Source organism: Panthera onca, chromosome B3, assembly GCF_046562875.1.
Source record: "Panthera onca isolate mPanOnc1 chromosome B3, mPanOnc1 haplotype 2, whole genome shotgun sequence".
NCBI lineage: Eukaryota > Metazoa > Chordata > Mammalia > Carnivora > Felidae > Panthera > Panthera onca.
Window position 1 is genome coordinate 135916585 of NC_138344.1, and position 17441 is coordinate 135934025.

Here is a 17441-nt window from a genome sequence, read left to right on the forward strand (position 1 = left end):
TCGTAAGGAGCCTGTGGAGAAGGCCGGTCCCAGGGGTCGGCCTCACCTGGGGCACCCACCCTCGGTTTTAGAGGCCTCTGAGGGCCTCCTCTTCCGCTTGCCCCAAACTCCTTACAACCAAGAAGAAACTCTCGTTGGCTTCTTTATAGCAATGAAATGTCGTTAACCCCCGGACTTGTGCTAAAGCCCCAGAGGTTGTGTCCTTAAAACGGCAGCTGCTAAACACGCTGCGGGACATTGGAGCCTCTGCCGACCCCTGCGTGGCACCGTACGAGTCTGCTCGACGACCCCACTGGTGAGATCACCAACGTCCTGAGCACCAAGGAGAGGGGGCAGTGTGGGTGACGTCCTGTGGCTTCTCTGCTCCTTCATCGACAAAACCCAGCAGAATCCCTGCCCCCGATCCTCCCCTACAACCACAGCCACCAGGCGAGTCCTATCGCCCCGGCCTCCAAAACCATCTTAAATTGGACCGGGGCTTAAGACTGCCACCTCACCATCGCCCCCACATCCAGCCCCCCACCACCGGTTCTGGCCTGGACCCAAGGACAGCCTCCTCACTAGGGAACTGGTCTCTGCAGAGGCCACACCGCACCTCTGCTCAAAAATGTCCGGAGGTGGGCACGGTGAGCTGGGGACCCAACCACCAGCCGGAACCAACCACCAGACGTGAGCAGCGAGGCCGTCAAGATGGATCCAGCCCCAGCCAAGGGACTGAAATCACAGGAAGGACCTCAGGCGAGAGCCTCCTGGTGGAGCCCCGTCAACCCCGTCACCATGAGAGGAAAGGATGATGCACGTGTTGTGCTTTTAACCACTAACTGTTGGGGTGATTTGTTCCTTGGCCATAGATGGACCTGGGAATGGTGTGACCTCTGTGGAGGTCAGGGAGGATTTTCCTGGGCTGAGGTCTGCGAGAGTTAAGGTCAACCACTTTGAGGAGGAGCCTGGAACAGAAGGACTCATATATGCAAAGCCTCTGAGACAGGAAGGAGTAAGGCCCGATCAAGGAAAGGAAAGGGGGTCCTGACCCTGACGGTCAGCCACAGAGGGGCAGAGGTGGGCAAAAGATGCAGCGGGAAGCAGGAATTACCTCCCCTTCTTACCAGCTGGGCAGCCTGGAACAAGTAACTCACCCTCTCTGAGCCCTAAGCTCCTCACAAAAGTTGGGGATAATACCACTTACTCTAAAGAGTGTTTAAGGACTAAATGAGATGAGGAAAGCAAGCTTCCACCTCAGCACCGGCAACCAACCACTGGTTTCCTTCTAGTGTTCTGGGTGAGTGGGGAAAAAAAAAAAAAGCATTCTAGAACTCCCACACTCCCATTTGCTTCTCTTTGTTCAAACTTGGCCCTTGGCACACAGGTCTGGGAACCAGGTGACCCCATTCTAGCTCCACCACTGCTGTGTGACCTCTGGGGAGTCACTTAACCTCTCTTCTGGTTTTTCTAAGAATAAAATAGATGCAAAAATAAAATCTCTATCGGTGACTCGACTCCGTGAAGACAGGCACTGTGGAAACGCAGGCGCCCGCCTCTGTTCTGCCACAGCTATTTTTGGCCCGATCAGCCTCAGAAGCAGGTTGCACGGAGGGCCGCCCGTGTTCTTCCTTGAGGGCTAGTACGCGTCTCCTTCCGCGGCCTCCGCCGTCTGAGTCACACGCGGGGACGAGTGGGCATCGCCGACATCCACCAAGTGAGTCCAGGTCCTGAACTCCGGCGGCTGCCCCCAGCACGCCGTCACCTTTGCCAGGATTCACCCCTGCCCACGCCTTCCGGAAATACCCAGGACTCTGGTTGACTGTGAACCTGGCAAGGGGCATGGGCGGAACTCTCTGGAAACCTTTTCCTTCCTGTCGAATACCTAGGGGAGCCTACACACCCTTCAAGAGCCAACTTCATCCTCAAGCTTCTAACCTGCTGCCCCTTGGACAACAGAGAGGCACCAGCACCACATTTAAGTAATGCCCAGCCTGGAGGCCAGTGACCTTTCATTATCATGGCTGTTACTGTTAGTATTATTATTTTTTTTTATTTTTTAAAGTTTATTTCTTTATTTTGAGAGACAGAGAGAGACAGAGACAGCATGAGTGGCAGAGGGGCAGAGAGAGAGGGAGAGAGAGAATCCCAAGCAGGCTCCACGCTGCCAGCACAGAACCCGACGCGGGGCCTGAATTCACAAAACCTCGAGATCGTGACCTGAGCTGAAACCAAGAGCCAGGCATGTAACCGACTGAGCCACCCAGGCACGTCCAGTATTATTTATTAGCTTCCATTTATGGAGTGTTACTTGGGTTCCGCAAGGTGGTTACCCCATGTCACCGAAGCCTCACGACCACGCACATGCCCCAGGTAGTGTCATTAGCCCCATTTTGCAGATGCAGAAGTTGAGGTCCCAAGCAGTTAAGGATACCTTATTCAGGGGTGCCTGGGTGGCTCAGTTGGTTAAGCGTCCGACTCCTGATTTTGGATCAGGTCATGATCTCACGGTTCGTGAGTTCGAGCCCCACATCGGGTTCTGCGATGACAGATTCTTGGGATCCTGCTTGGGATGCTCTCTCTCTCCCTCCCTCTCTGCCCCTCCCCTGCTTGCTCATATGCTCCCTCTCTCTCTCTCTCTCTCTCAAAATAAGTAAATAAACTTTAAAAAATTAAAAAGAAAAAGGGTACCTTGCCCAAATCACTTAGCTAATGAGAAGGATTTGCCACCAGGTCTGGAGGGCAGGAAAGCCAGGCTATGAGTCACTGGGTTGTAACAGTGCTTTTCAAGCACATAGCTTCTGCCAAGTGCAGCCTATATAATTTCCAGCCTTCACAGCAATGCCTTCTCCAGGAGGTATCACTAGCCCCACTTTACAGGTGCGGAAACTGAGGCTCTGAGAGGGATGGGATGTGCCCAGGGTCACAGAGCGAGGAGTGGAAGGGCTGGGTCTGACTCTAAGGTTCCCTGCCCTGATTGTCATTCTCTCCGACATTGGTTCTCAGAGTGTGCGCCCCGGGCCAGCAGGAGAAACAGCTGAGAATGTGGGAAGGAGGCAAATCCTCAGGCCCCATCCCAGACCCACCTAATCAGGAATTCTGGGGACCGGCTCCAGCAACCTGGGTTTAAACAAGCCCTCCAGGGGATTCTGACCACACTCATGTTTGGGAACCACTGGTCAAGCCTCTCCCTCTGGCCCACAGCTTGTAAAAGTTTACGAAGTCCAGCTGCCCCTTTTAAGTGCAAAGGGTCGTAGGCAGAGTCGGAGGAACAAAGGGCAGACAGTGGAGGTGCTTTTCCATGCTCCTTTCCACTGACAGGTGGGACTCAACAGACTTCTCAGGGCTGCTGGGAGGGGTGGCACAGGGTTGGGTACCCCCCCCCCCCAACAGAGGAACGCACAGCTGAGCTGCCCCCATGAGCAATGAGTTCCAGATGGAGATGGGGGGGAGGCAGCGTCCTTGAAAGTTTCGTGATAAAACAAAACAAACATGCCAAAACCAAACAAATCAACACCCAAAAACACCACCTTGCCTCTGCCAGACAAGAGTGGCTCAGCAAAAGGGAGACCAGCTGTCCCGGTTAGCCCAGGACTGGCGGCTTTCACGGGATATAGGATTTTCAGGGGTAAAACCAGGACAGTATTGGGCAAAACATGGCAAGGTGGTCACCTTGAGCAGCAGGGTGCTGTTTGGATGAAGAGGGAGGCCTGCCTGCCTGGCCACATGGTGAACATCCAACAATTCCAATACGCATTTCTGGCAGTCGCTTTCATGGGAGACTGGACAGGTCTGCCTGAAGACGCATAGAGGTTTCTCCCTTCCCTCTTTCTCCCTCTACCCCAGACCCCCACTCCTACAGACAAACATTCCTTCAGCAGGGAGTCCTCTGCCTGATCCTCGGGCTCCTAACTCCGGGTTTCAGCCGCTCCCCCTCCTCCACCGACTGGCTGGCCTCCCTCTGCTCCACCTCATCCAACATCTACTGGAGAGTTCTTTCCCAGATGCTCCCTTCCAGCCCCTGCTGGTGAGGACAAGTCCCTGTGCACCTCTGTGTGCCTCCAGCGCGCCCAACGCAGGCGCTTGGCAAATGCTGGCCAGTGAAGGAGAGGCCCGTGTCAGCACAAGGGACGAAAGGCACATCCGATGGGCAAAAGGCGACACGTGCCTACATGCCGTGTCTCCAGAAAGATAGCAGGAAGGGACGCTCCTGCCAATACCTCTTGCAAACTGAGCTGCATGAGGGCAGGAACGGCTCCTCTCTTGCTCTCCGCTGGCTCCCCAGCCGCTGGCACAGTGCCCAGCCCTGCTGAGCCCCATGTACGCCTACTGAACGAAATGACAACAGCAGCTTCATAGCTCTGAAGCCCCGTGCCTGCTGGGAGAGGCGACTCCCTTGGGGATTACAGAACAGGCTGAAGTTGCGACGTGGCTCTATAGCTGCCTGACATTTACTGGGCACCACCGTGTGCAAGGTCTAGGCTGGGCTCGACAAGGACAGAGCGAATTGTGCAAAATATTTTCTCTGCCACTGGTCTAATCTGCCTCGCACGCCCTCAGGGAGGCCATGGCTGTGGGGTGCCTCCCCTGTCTGACCTGCCCAGGGTCCACATCCTCGTCCTTGGGCTGTATACAGCCCCTCTACCTAGCTCCTCCCTTGGAAAGCCATCTGTCCTTTAACCTCTATCCCTACATGCCAACGCCAAGGGTGGTCACATGGCCCAGGCCTGACCAATCAGCTTATTCCATCCCATCGGAGGCCACCTTGACTGGTCCAAGGACAGACATGTGACCCAAGCTGGTCCAATGACAGTCAGCCCCGGGACTTCAGTTGAAGGATTCAGAAAGTGAAGCTCCCCTTGTAGGAAGATTACTAACTGTAAGGGTGATGGAATCCCAGAGCCTGGAGCCACAGACACTGGGCCAGCCTGAGAGAAGAGGCAACCCAGGAGAACTCAGAAGACAGAGAGGCGGAGACAGAGATCCAATGCTATCATCATACAAGACCTGCTTCTAGAACGTCCCGACACATGAACTGAGAAACTAACATCTCTCTCCCCAGTTTTGGTATCGCAGCTATGTGTAACTGAAAGAGCCCCGCCACAGGACCAGACTGCGTCTGCTCTCCTCGCCCCCAGAAGCCCTCAGGCCCAAAGCCCACCAGGAGGCCTCTCTCGCCTCACACGAGGCACTCGCTGCCTGCCTCCCCTTCTCTGCAGCTCTCAGCCTGGCTCCAGGCCCTGATGGGTGGTCTGGGGCTTGCAGTCTCCGACGAGTTCCCCACTCGACTCCGGTCCGGCAGCTCACCCCCCAAGCCACCCTCCACATGGTCGGGAAAGCTGACCGTTCTGAAGAAGACGATACGGAATCCTGCCGCCTTCCCGCGTAACACCTCTGTGGGCTCACTGCTACCCGCACCGGTTTTCTAAAGGGTGGGGTGCATGTCCCTGCAGGTAAGTGAGCTGACTGCAGATGGCAGGTGGACCCAGCACGCCAACACACTGAGACACAGAACAAGAAACTTAGGCCCCTTTTGGTTCTCTTACAAGCCTTCTGATTTCTTTACAGAGAAAAATCTCCACCCGGTCCCTGCTCAAGCTCTGACATCTATCTTTCTACCACTTGCTTCTCTCCCTTTTTATTTTTTTAAATGTATTTAAAGTTTATTTATTTATTTTGGAAGAGCCAGAGACAGCGTGAGAGTGGGAAGGGCAGAGAAAGAGAAGGGGACAGAGAATCCTAAGCAGGCTCTGTGCTGTCAGCACTGAGCCCAAAGGGGGGCTCAAACTCACAAAACTGTGAGATCACGAGCTGAGCCGAAACCAAGAGTCTCATGCTTAACTGACTGAGCCACCCAGGCGCACCCTCTCCCTTTTTAACAAGAAGAGGGAAAGCCTTGAGCTCGGAACCTTCCACAACAAGCTAGAACTCTGAAACGCTGTTTTGTGTTCATTGCATTTATTTTTATGGTCACCCTCTAATTATGCCAATGATACTGGTTTTTCATTGACTCATTTCAGTAGTTATATAAAGATTTTTTTTTGGAAATTGGTTAGTATAAACAAAAAAAATGAATCTATTTAAAGAAAAACTAAGGCAGGGGCGCCTGGGTGGCTCAGTCGGTTAAGGGTCGGGCTTTGGCTCAGGTCACGATCTCATGGTTCGTGGGTTCAAGCCCCGTGTCGGGCTCTGTGCTGACAGCTCAGAGCCTGAAGCCTGCTTCGGATTCAGTGTCTCCCTCTCTCTCTGTCCCTCCTCTGCTCATGCTCTGTCTCTCTGTCTCTCTCTGTCTCTCTCTCTCAAGAGTAAATAAACATTAACGAAATAAAAACTAAGGCAAATAACAGGATGTATTTGGATATGATGAATGATGTTTGGCAAACAACAATTCACAGGATGAAATGTGATCTCCTCAGCCAGGCACACAAGGCCCTTCACGTTCCGCCCCTTGACAACTCCTTCCGACCCACTGAAGGGCTTGGGACTCCCATGATTGAGTCTCACAAAGCCATGCTTCCACCCTTCTGCCCACGCTGTTCCTTCTGTCTGATGTCCTTTCCCCACACCTTCCTCATCAACTTAGAACAACCCTATCCATGCCTTAAGACTCGGGTCAATGTTACTGTCTACTGTGGCCCAACTACTCAAAGATTTGAAGGCTACCTGTGCTCTCTCAGGCCACTTTTTGAGCCTCTTCTTTGAGGCTGAGAGACCCCCGAAGACCAGAATGGTCTTTCACCTCTGTGTCTGGCACAGAGGCTCAGTTAGAGCAGGGCGGATGGAAGGGACCCCTGCTGGGGGACGTGGACCAATCAGATGCAAGCATAGGCTTGCCCAGGAGATGGCACAGGCTCGTTGCCCAAAAAGTGGAAAGAGGAGGGCTTCCAAAGGAAGGAAAGGGGGAAGGGAGTGATCTGCAGAGGCAGGTGCCTGAGGCTGGGCCCCCCCGGTACAGCCCAGGGGTTCCCCCAGGAGAGAGAGGGAGGTGAACATCCTGGGCTACAGGGTCCTTCAGAGGCCTGGAGCAGAGAGCCCGGTAGGCCAAGGTTCTCAACCTTAACTTATATTTGGATCATCTCTGAACTTGTTATAATGCCAATTCCTAAGCCGCACCCAAAGACTGACTGGGTGGGTTAGAAGTGGGTCCTGAGCTACACTTTAAAAGGAACGCTTCAGGTGACGTTGAGGGCCACCCTCAGAGAAGCACCAGGCTACAGGTGTCACGGAAGAATGGGAACAGGTAAGGGCCTAGCAGACCAAACTCAGAAATGCATCTGAACTGCAAAGATCCTCTAGAACATTGCATCACTGTCACCGAGAGCCCGAAGACACCATCTACCGGAGAATAAGCGTCGTCAAGGTTATTTAACATATGCCCCGAATAACTCAACGGAGATGTGTTCAGCGAGAGAGAGCCACACACGATCACAGGTGGTCTAGAGGCCGCACGCGGAGTGATCCATCCAAGATGCAGAATCTCTGTTTAGTGACCTTCTCAACCAGCAATTGTAAGCAGGAGACTTAACCCCTGAGAATCAGGATGAGGCCATTTCTGGCTAAAGAAAAACCCTCCTTTGTTTGAATGACCAGGCAATCAACCTGTTCGTAGATGAAATCAAGGCAAACAAGTGAAAGGGAGGTTTCTAGCAGAACTCGCTGCAAATGGCTGTCAGGCATCTGTGTAAGTTCGCTCCCAGAGCCTCCGCTTGGGCTCCTAACCAATCGCCTCCTCAAGCGCGAATTAAAATAGAGACATGAAAGCATGCGCATGGGGAGGGTATTTAAGACTGGCCCGATGGCTGCAACCCTCTCAAGCTCTGGCCTTCAAACAATCCAGGCCGAGTTACTCATCAAATGGAGATTGACTTTTATCTGATTAACCGATGGAGACATCCTCCTCCATCCCGCAGGAACATTCTGTGGGAAAGGCGTTCTGCAGACTGCAGGGAAAAGTTGGGCCTTGGCTTCCCTCCTGCTCGGCCAGTGGAAAATTACAAAGGAAGCAAGGCTGCCCTCTGCTCTGCTCCCGGGGCCTTTCCGGGCCCGGAAAACACAGAGAGAACCCCAGAAACAAACCTTTACTTACCTGGGGCGGAGAGGAGTCTGGGAGGCGGTGGGGGCGGGGGCGGTGGGGGCAGCAAGGGAGGGGGCCGGCACTGGCAGATGTGTTGACAGCTATCGGTCACCTTGGAGCAGGACTTCTGGGGCTCACCGTGCGTCACCTGCAGAAACGGGCACACGCGCCCGAGAGAAGACAATGAGGCCACCAGGAGGGAAATGGACCCACGCCACCCGATCCCAGCCAGGGTGGAACCCGGGATCCTCCCCGAAGACCGCCGAGGGGAAGAATGAAGGCGTGGGCTTGGCTCAAAGGGAACGATGTTGTGGGAGGCTGGCCGGGCAGGTTTAGAGACCAAGGTGTTAGTCCCAGCTCTGCCAGGGACCCGCTGAGGCCGTGACAAGTAACTTGGATATTAATGAGAGGTCGACAAGAATTTGATGGTTAACTCTCAGAATTTCCCTCCTGTACAAATGAGGAAACCGAGACCCAGGCAGGAGAAGTGGCTGCCCAAGGTTCCCACACCATGTGGTGACAGGATACTGATTTTACCTCCTCAGTAACCCTAGCCAACCGTTCTTCCAGTCTCCAGAAGCCCTCGCCTTCTCTCTGTCCACAGCTCCTGACAGCCTTCCTCCGTCAACTCAGGCCAAGGTGCCCCCATCTTGAGGAAGGAAGCCTACCTTCCCAGGCCATGTGAGCAAGAGAGCCGGAGGGGTCTTGTGGGAAACACAGGACCAAACCATCCACATCCTCCCAGCAATCCCCGAGTGCTTGCCCACAGCTCAGGAGATCATGTGGCCACAGGGCCGTGCTCAGGAGGCCCCTGACATTTCCAGCCCCACCGCACCCCATGCTCTCAGCTTCCGCTCTGCCTTCAATGCCCTTCTTCTACTCCCTGGACCCTGGCCATGCATCGCCCCTCCCCCTCCACTTTGCATATGCTGCTCCAGCGTCCCAGAATGTTCTCCAACACCTTTCTCTCGCTTTGTCCATTACTCAGAGCGGCTATCACCTCCTCAGGAAAGCATGCCTGACCAGGTCAGTTCTCCTTGTATAGGCTCTCCTGGTACCAGGTTCCACTCTGTGGGGCAAAAATCTACATTTGGGTGATTGCCTGGTTCCCACCTGTTTTCACCACTGGACTATAAGCTCTACAGGGGTGGCGGCTGGGCCTTGGATTTTCTGCCACTAAGGGAATGCCTGGCATACAGTAAATACTTGGTGAATGGATGGATGGACGGACGGATGGATGAATGGATGAGTATTAAAAACTGGACCAGAATCCATAGCTCTTGACTCCTGGTCTGTACTCTTTCCACACCAGCCTTCATTACGTCACTTGTAAACAAGGACGGGGGCTGTGCTTGACCAGTAGTTCCAAACCCTGATGGCACATTAGAACCTCCCGGGCAGCTTTAAAAAAAAAAACAAAAACTCGTGCCGGAGCCTTTCCCAAGACCGGTTAAATCAAAATTTCTGCAGGTGGAGCTGGGCATGACTATTTTGTCTAATGTCCCCAGGCTAGACTTCTGTTTAGCCCGCGTGAGAACTGCTGGCTTAGACACACCGCCAGCGTCCCTCCCTGCAGCAGAGGGCCCTAACCCATAAGCCTCCGGCTCTGTGCCCGTCCCAGGGAACAAGCAGATTCAACGGCCTGGAGGGAAGAGTTGGCGGTCACCCTCACCTCAACGAAGCCCACCGTAACTTCTCTGGCTGTCATCTCAGGGGAGTAGAAACCCAAAACCCCAGGTTCTCTGCAACCAGCCACCTGCAATGCAGCCTGCCATTGGGAAAGGCATTTGCAGACGGCCTTTGGAGGCCCCATGCAGCCTCCTCCTCTGTGCGTGTCCCCGGCCCGGCAGAGAGACCCCACGGGGCTCCGACACTCCCTTCCCACTTGGAGGCCTTGAACAGGCTGGGTAATGACCACTGGGGGATGGCAGCAGGAGGTGGACTGATTTACAGCCCTAACTTAATATCTACCGGGCCAAGAAGCTGCTGCTTGCGACCGTTTAGAGGGTGCATGCTTTCAGAGGGCCATGGAGTGAGTTTCAAACTCCAAAGGCAATCTCATCGCCCACCGGGAAGGGCAGATCCTCAGATGGTGGGCCTCTCCTAGTCAGTCCATGGAGATGCCTAACTCGTGGCATAGCAGCTTCACCAGTGCACCTGTCAGCTCTCCCGTGGCCATTGAGCTGCCCTCTTGGTTCTGACCTTCTAAGACCTTCTAAGACCACGGGGGTTGCTCAAAGGCTCCATTCTGCCAATGCTGGCCTCCGAGGGCGTTCCTCTGCTGGATTCCACCAGTGTGCAAACGTCAAGCAATGCCACTGCTAAAGCAATTACTCTCCCTCTCTCCGAGGGGCAATTTATGCAAGAGTTCAAGAGGCACGTCTGCTTAACCCAGCCCAACACGATGACCCAGTTTTCTGTGAGAGGATATAAGGGTACGGATGTATAAGAGAGTTTAATGCGATGAAATTATCAGTGGGGGAGCCGGGGCCAAGTTTCAAGGCTGAAGGGGGAGGGAACAAAGGAACGCATGGCACTTAAAAAAAATCCATGGTACTTCAGCCAGGTCACGATCTCGCCGTCTGTGAGTTCGAGCCCCGCGTCAGGCTCTGGGCTGATGGCTCAGAGCCTGGAGCCTGTTTCCGATTCTGTGTCTCCCTCTCTCTCTGCCCCTCCCCCGTTCATGCTCTGTCTCTCTCTGTCCCAAAAATAAATAAAAAACGTTGAAAAAAAAAAAAATTAAAAAAACGGGGCGCCTGGGTGGCGCAGTCGGTTAAGCGTCCGACTTCAGCCAGGTCACGATCTCGCCGTCTGTGAGTTCGAGCCCCGCGTCAGGCTCTGGGCTGATGGCTCAGAGCCTGGAGCCTGTTTCCGATTCTGTGTCTCCCTCTCTCTCTGCCCCTCCCCCGTTCATGCTCTGTCTCTCTCTGTCCCAAAAATAAATAAAAAACGTTGAAAAAAAAAAAATTAAAAAAAAAAAAAAATCCATGGTTCCTTGGTGTTTGGCTGTCTGTCCTTCTCCCTGGGGGGTGGACCCCACTTGGGGCCCCTCACTGGGGTGTGGTCCAGTGCAAGCCTGTGGCTGCCGAGCCTCTCTTGACTGGTTACTTGCCAACTTCCTGAGCCCCACGTCCCCCACCCCCACCCCAGAAAATAGATCCATCTGCCCAGGGTAGCTTCTTCACCTCGTAAACCCTTCTCTCTGGGCACTTTCCCCACTGTTTGGTAATGTCCGCTGCCCACACTGAGCCGTGAGCATTTGGGGCAGGCAGGTGGTGGGTGGGTCTGTGCTTTATTAGTCCTGACCAAGTGAGACTTCCTGAGCCCTACTGTGTGTCAGCCATGGGAAACAGGCTCTCGTTTCACTCTCATGAAGATCACGGAGAGAGGCAAGTATTGTCATCCGTGCTTATGGTGGGGCGGGGGCTCGGATAGGGACGACAGACCCAGAAAGGCTAAGTAACGCGCTAAGATTTCACAGGGCCCTGCATTCAGTTGGTGCACAATGAAAAGACGTGTTGGGGGATGGTCTGCCCACCAGTGGAGAAACACAAGATCTCTTCTGTTCCCCAACTCTGGGTCCCCTCGGGGGTTCTGCAGATTGGCGGTTGTTGTGTTTAGACCAGTAGAGAAAACAATCTCAGCACTGGGAACTTGTCTCAACACCTGGCTTGCTTGCTTTGAATCGTGGGGAGTCCCACAAGGAGAAGAAACTTACCCCTGAGGTCACCTGCTCTTGGCTGGACTTGACTAAAAATGGGCAGAGGCCCAGGGAGGTCAACCACCTGCCTAAAGCCCGCCGAACAAAAGCTGACACCATTACTTCCTGTGACCACTTCTGGTCCCGTTTTGCTGTCCCCTGCCTTCCTGCCCCTGCTCTGCAGCATTCCCCTGGGGCCAGAATCTTGTCAACGCTGCTGTCATGGACAGCGGGCTGAGGGACAGGTAAGTCCCACAGTCACCTGGATTTGGTACCTGCCACTGTGGTTTGGGGTCCATGGTGCTCCATGGTTGCCGGTTCCCGCTCACTCCCGGCCAATCAGTGCAGCTTTTCGGGTCGGTGGATGTTACCTCCTGAATAGCCCTTAACTCCATCAATGTTTCCCCACTCCCACTACTACCGCCCTAAACCAGGACACCGTTGTATCTTCCCAGGGCAGCACCTGCCTCTGACTTAGGATTGTGAGATAAAATACAGGACACCTTGTGAAATTTTCGACAAACAGCAATTTTTAGTAGAAGTATGTCCCAAATATCGTATGGGATATACTTACACTAAAAGCATGAGCCACTGTTGATTTGAAATTCAAGTTTAACTGGATGTCCTGCAATTTTACCTGCTAAATCTGGCAACTGCTCCCCTCCGCGGCCTCCTTGCCTCTTGCCTCACCCCCACCTCTCCAAATCTATCTTGTCAGTGGGGCTGGACCAAGATTTCTTTTTTTTTTTTTTTTTTTTTTTTTTTTTTTTAAATTTTTTTTTTCAATGTTTTTTATTTATTTTTGGGACAGAGAGAGACAGAGCATGAATAGGGGAGGGGCAGAGAGAGAGGGAGACACAGAATCGGAAACAGGCTCCAGGCTCCGAGCCATCAGCCCAGAGCCCGACGCGGGGCTCGAACTCACGGACCGCGAGATCGTGACCTGGCTGAAGTCGGACGCTTAACCGACTGCGCCACCCAGGCGCCCCTGGACCAAGATTTCTAAAATGCCAGGCTGAGATTATGTCATTTCTTGCTGAAAACCTTCGACAGCTCCCACGGCCCTCAGGATCAAGTCCAAGCTGTAAGACACTAGGTTAGCGGCTTACAATAGTAGCCTTACCTGGGACTCCCCTCCCCTCCCCAAGGTTCTTCCAGTGCCCCATTCTCTGCTCTGGGCTCAGGGTTATTCCCTCTGCCTGGAGGCTTCCTTCACACGGCATCCTGCTCCTATCTTGTCCTTGTTCATGCCTCAGCTGAAGCCCTCCACCTGCCAGGCTTCTCTGACCCCTCCATCGGGTCTCATCTCCAAGCTGTCTGCTCCTGCTGAGTTCTCTTACCTATCATTACTTAATTATCTCTCCAGTGCCAGACTGTCAGTGCCATGAGGGCAGGGACTGCCCCCGCACTTCACAAAGGGCCTGGCAAACAGTAGGTGCCCAATAAATGCTACTGATGAAATGAGCTCAGCCTTGCTGGTGGCTCCTCTTTAGCGCACAGAGACCCACTGGCCCGGATCAGAGCCTGTCTCCCTGGAGGACGCCCACAAAGATGATGGCTTCTGGCATCTTTTATGGAGACAGGCCAGCACCACAGTAACTTGATGAGACACACTCCTGTCACACCTAATAAATTTGCCAGCCTGTCATCCTCTTTGCTTGCAAAAAAAAGGAATCATCGGGAAGTGAACTTAGAAGAACCCTAAATCACAAAAGCTCAGAATCGCTATTCCAGACACATTAAAGAAGAAAGGGGAAAGGCTAGGGAATGCCCCCACCAACCTTGTGGCAATTTAAATGTCATCTGACTTTAACGATTAAGTTCCTTATCATCTGGGCGGCAGCCAGAGGCGTCAGGCGGATTGCAAGGTGGGAACCTGGTGCTTTGGGGGGACCACAGGTCTCTTGCTTCACCAATTACCCTATTAATTACAGCACTTTGATATGTCGGTCTCCGTCTCGCAAATGCTTACAACTTTGGGGGATTCTTCTGGCAAAATGCTTATGAAAACACAGATAGCTCTGAGTTCTTTCTCTATATTCAAGGAACTCCTATGATGTGACAGATTTTAACCTCTCCACTTAAAGGAAAATACATGGCTTTGCGCACTTGTATTTTTCTCTTCTCCCCTCCGTTCCCGTGGATTCAGCTCTTCTGCTTAACAACCAGATCCATCCATTCTAAAGCCCCTCTTCCCCTGGCTTCTCGGTCCTTATCATTTGTAGATTAATTTTTCCAGAGCCTCCTGCCAAGATTTTACCCATTTTACTTGTCTGGAGGACTCCTTTTCTAATTGATTTTCACAAAAATTGATTTGTATTGAGTAACAGCATCTGAAGCGCATGCACACACATACACACACACACACACACACACACACACACACACACGCCTGGGTAAGTACGGCCTGGCTGAAAGAGGTGGTTAAAAAAACTGAGCTGCTGTCACAAAATTATTTCTTTTGGTGGTCATGGTGGGGAGACAGGGGGTCTGCTGCCTCAGTCTTGCTAGTCGACACCACAGAATTCCAGTCTTGGAGACTGACAACATCATCATGCGGCTGTCTATACATATCAGCTGCAAAAAGTGTTAGGGAAAACGGTAAACAAACGAATATAAAAACACAGTGAACTTGACATCTGAGGTTCAACTAAAAGTTGAACAAGGGAAGCTGGTCCCAAACCGCCCGAGTGTTTACAAGTGACAAAACCCTGAATCCCGAGGCGGCACAGCTGAGTTTAATAACTGCTGTTTCACACATTAAACAAAGCTGTCAATTCCAAAAGGAAAACAATGGTGAGGGAGACAGAGGCAAGCCAGACAAGAGAGCAGAGAAGATAAGCCTGGTGCTGAGGGTGGGGGGCAGACTCTGGTTGACCCACCCGCTCAACCAGCACGCTCCTTCCAGCATGAGAACCCCTGGTGCTCCCCAATAATCACCCAGGCCACCATCTGAGCGGGACAGACGACAGCTGGTTCCCAGGGGGGCCCCATCCCTCGGGACAGCTCACGGACCGCGGCAGACTGGCAAGGGGTCTCCCCCTATCCTCTTTTCTTTGATTTCTCCCTCCCTGTTCAGGGCAACCATCCGAACGATCCCCCACCCCCAAAATGCCACCAGAAGAACATGAAGATGCAAAGACCCCAGGGTTGGGCGGTTCAATGCTCAAAACAATAAAAATGCCCTCCAGCGCCTGCTGAGCCACTGAGAATTCAAAAATCTCCAACAGACTCTGTCGTGATCAACAGAGTGCCCGGCCATGCAGACAGAAGAGCAGCATTACCATTACTAGTATCAATTACTCGCAGCAGCTACCGTTTAGTGTTGATTACGGTCCAGGCACGGCTTTAAGCAATCTTTACTCGCTTGATCTCATCCAAGTCTTGTAACGGCACAGAGAGGAACAAGAAACCGAGGCCCCGAGAGGCATTGCCTGAGGTCCTGAGCCGGCGAGGGCCAGAGCCGGGGCTCCAAATTCAGCGCTGACACCAAAGTCCACTTCACCACTCCACCGTACCACTGACCGTGGGCATCCTGGGAGGTACTAGGGGCCATGCCATCTAACCCTCTCCCTGACCCTAACTGACAGAACTCCAGCTGCTGGCCTCCTGGCCTCTGCCCTGGGGGTCTAGGGGGCCCAGGGTGAGGACTCCAGCCCCAGGCAGTCCTTACAGACAGCTCCTTCCTCCATCCCCACCAGTGGCCACCGGGCACCATCCCTGCACTTCTCCAACTCCGCCGCCTACAAGTAGCACAGCCTCTGCTGTGTCAATTCCAGGGTAAGAAGACCGAGTGGAAGTTTATTAGTGATTCTGGTGGGAAATAAAGAATGTATATTGTTGGGACCATTTTCTTTTTAAGTGTGCTAGTGCTCTACGGTTTCTTTTCCCACATTTCTGCAACAGAATGTTGTCATCAAGAAGGCACTCCCAAGCCCTTTCTGTTCCCAGGCCCTGTCCTGCAGGCCTTAGCGCGCCAGGACTGAGGCCTCCCCCTGGAGTTTTGCCCCATCTTTTCACGGCAAGAGTATGGAGGGGTGGGGAGAGCGGGAGGGCTTGCACCTCTACTTTTCCTAAACTCTCGCCAGGGGCAACCAGAGGGCGCCTGCAGGAAGCAGTGCCACCCCCCCCCCCCACCCCCACCCCCACCCCCGGTCCAGCCCGCGGAGCCCGCACCTCCCTGCCTAGTAGCCCACAACCCCCTGCCGCCGCTCACCTGCACGAAGCCCCAGAGCGGGTGGAGCGCGCAGTGCAGCAGCAGAGAAGGCCAGCAGCAGCCACGGCGCAGCACCAAGTCCCGGAGGAGCATCTCGGCCCGCGGCACCCGCGCACTCGGGGCGAACTGTCAGGGGAGCAAAGCCCTGGTCAGGCGGAGGCCGCGCGGGCACCGTCTCCCGCGCGCACCCGCACACGTAGCAGTCCCGGTTGGGCGGTGGGCACCCTGGGGCACCCTCATAAACCAAGCCTGCCCCTTCACTCCAGCTTGCACATTCGCTGACCCTTCGTGCACACTCACAGAAGCCGGCATCCCAGAACACTCTGTCCTGGCGCACACCCCCAGAACCCTCTGTGTATACCTTGGCCCCGTGCACACCCCAGAATCCTGCGTGCACACTTTAGCTCCATGCACACCTCCAGAAACAGCCAAGCACACTTAACCTAGCCCAGTGCATCTCCCCAGAAACCTCCCCAGCCATGCACAACTCACTCCCACTGTGAGCACACTTCAAACCCGGCGGGCACCGCTCACCCTGCCTGCACACCCACAGATACGGCTGCGCACACCCACCGACTCATGCCTGCACACTCGCTGACCCTGCATGCACAACACCGGGAAATCACACGCTGCGTGCACCCTCCCTGCCCCGCCGGCCCCCACTGCGCACACTGCAACATAGGCACCTCCGTGCGCACCCCGTTCGCCCTCGCGCGCTCTCCCCGGCCCGGGCCTCCCGCTTCAGGGCGTGAGCCTCCCTCCGGCCTCCCTCTCCGCCCGCACCCCTCCGGTGCCTCACGCCACCTTGCCTGGCGGCGGCCCCAGCAGATCCTCGGCGCGGGGAAGGGAAGTCCGCGTTCCCCCCGCGGCAGACTGTCCCCGAGCCGCCGGACGGCCCCCATTTAAAGCCAGCCGCCTCCCCGGTCCCCCGCCCTCTAGGCGGGGCCTCGGTCCTCACCCTGGCGACTGCGCGGGCGCCTGGGGGCTTCACGTGCCGGGGAGGAGCGCCGGGCACTGGAGCAAAAGTTTGCGCGCGGCTGGGGCCTCGCGGGCTGCCGAGCGGGGGCCGGGCGCGGCGCGCTCGCACGGGGCGCAGGGCGCGGCGGCTCCGGGCTGCTGCCGGCCGCGCGCGGGTCGGGAGGGGCGGCACCCCGCGCCCGGGGCCGGGGCGGGCTGCCGAGGCGGAGGGGAGGGCGGGGAAAGTCTCCTCCGAGCCGCCGGGAGCGGGCGGCGCGAGCCTCCCCGGATCCCCGCCCTTCCCGGTGGCGCCGCGCGGCTGCCCGGGGCGCGGGGGTGCCGGAGCCGTCCTCGTCCGTCACGCCGGCCCGCGGGAGGCGCTGCCCGGGTGCGCCCGCTCGGGCAGCAGGGCCGCGGGCGGAGGCGAAATAAATAATGCACGAAAAAGGAAAACAGACGTGAGCCTCGCCAGAGCCTCGCCCGCCTCCCGCCCGGAGCTGCGCTCCCGCCCGCGC

At 55.0% G+C, this 17441-nt stretch overlaps 1 protein-coding gene across 4 annotated transcripts in view; it reads right to left on the minus strand.

The window, feature by feature from the left end:
• The window catches only part of PRIMA1 (proline rich membrane anchor 1), a 62739-nt gene extending 45700 nt beyond the window's left edge, over positions 1–17039 (minus strand). For 2 of the 4 annotated variants that reach the window (XR_009606541.3, XM_060620635.3), the window contains exons 1-3: positions 16774–16908; positions 15970–16095; positions 8066–8201 (exon numbers count right to left, since the gene is read on the minus strand). Coding sequence is in view for 3 of the 4 variants with exons in the window: in XM_060620635.3 (XP_060476618.1) it covers positions 8066–8201; positions 15970–16062 (229 nt within the window). In the remaining variant the exon portion in view is untranslated. The other 2 variants (XM_060620637.3, XM_060620638.3) reach the window with 2 other exon arrangements.
• Between the last annotated feature and the right edge of the window lie 402 nt (positions 17040–17441).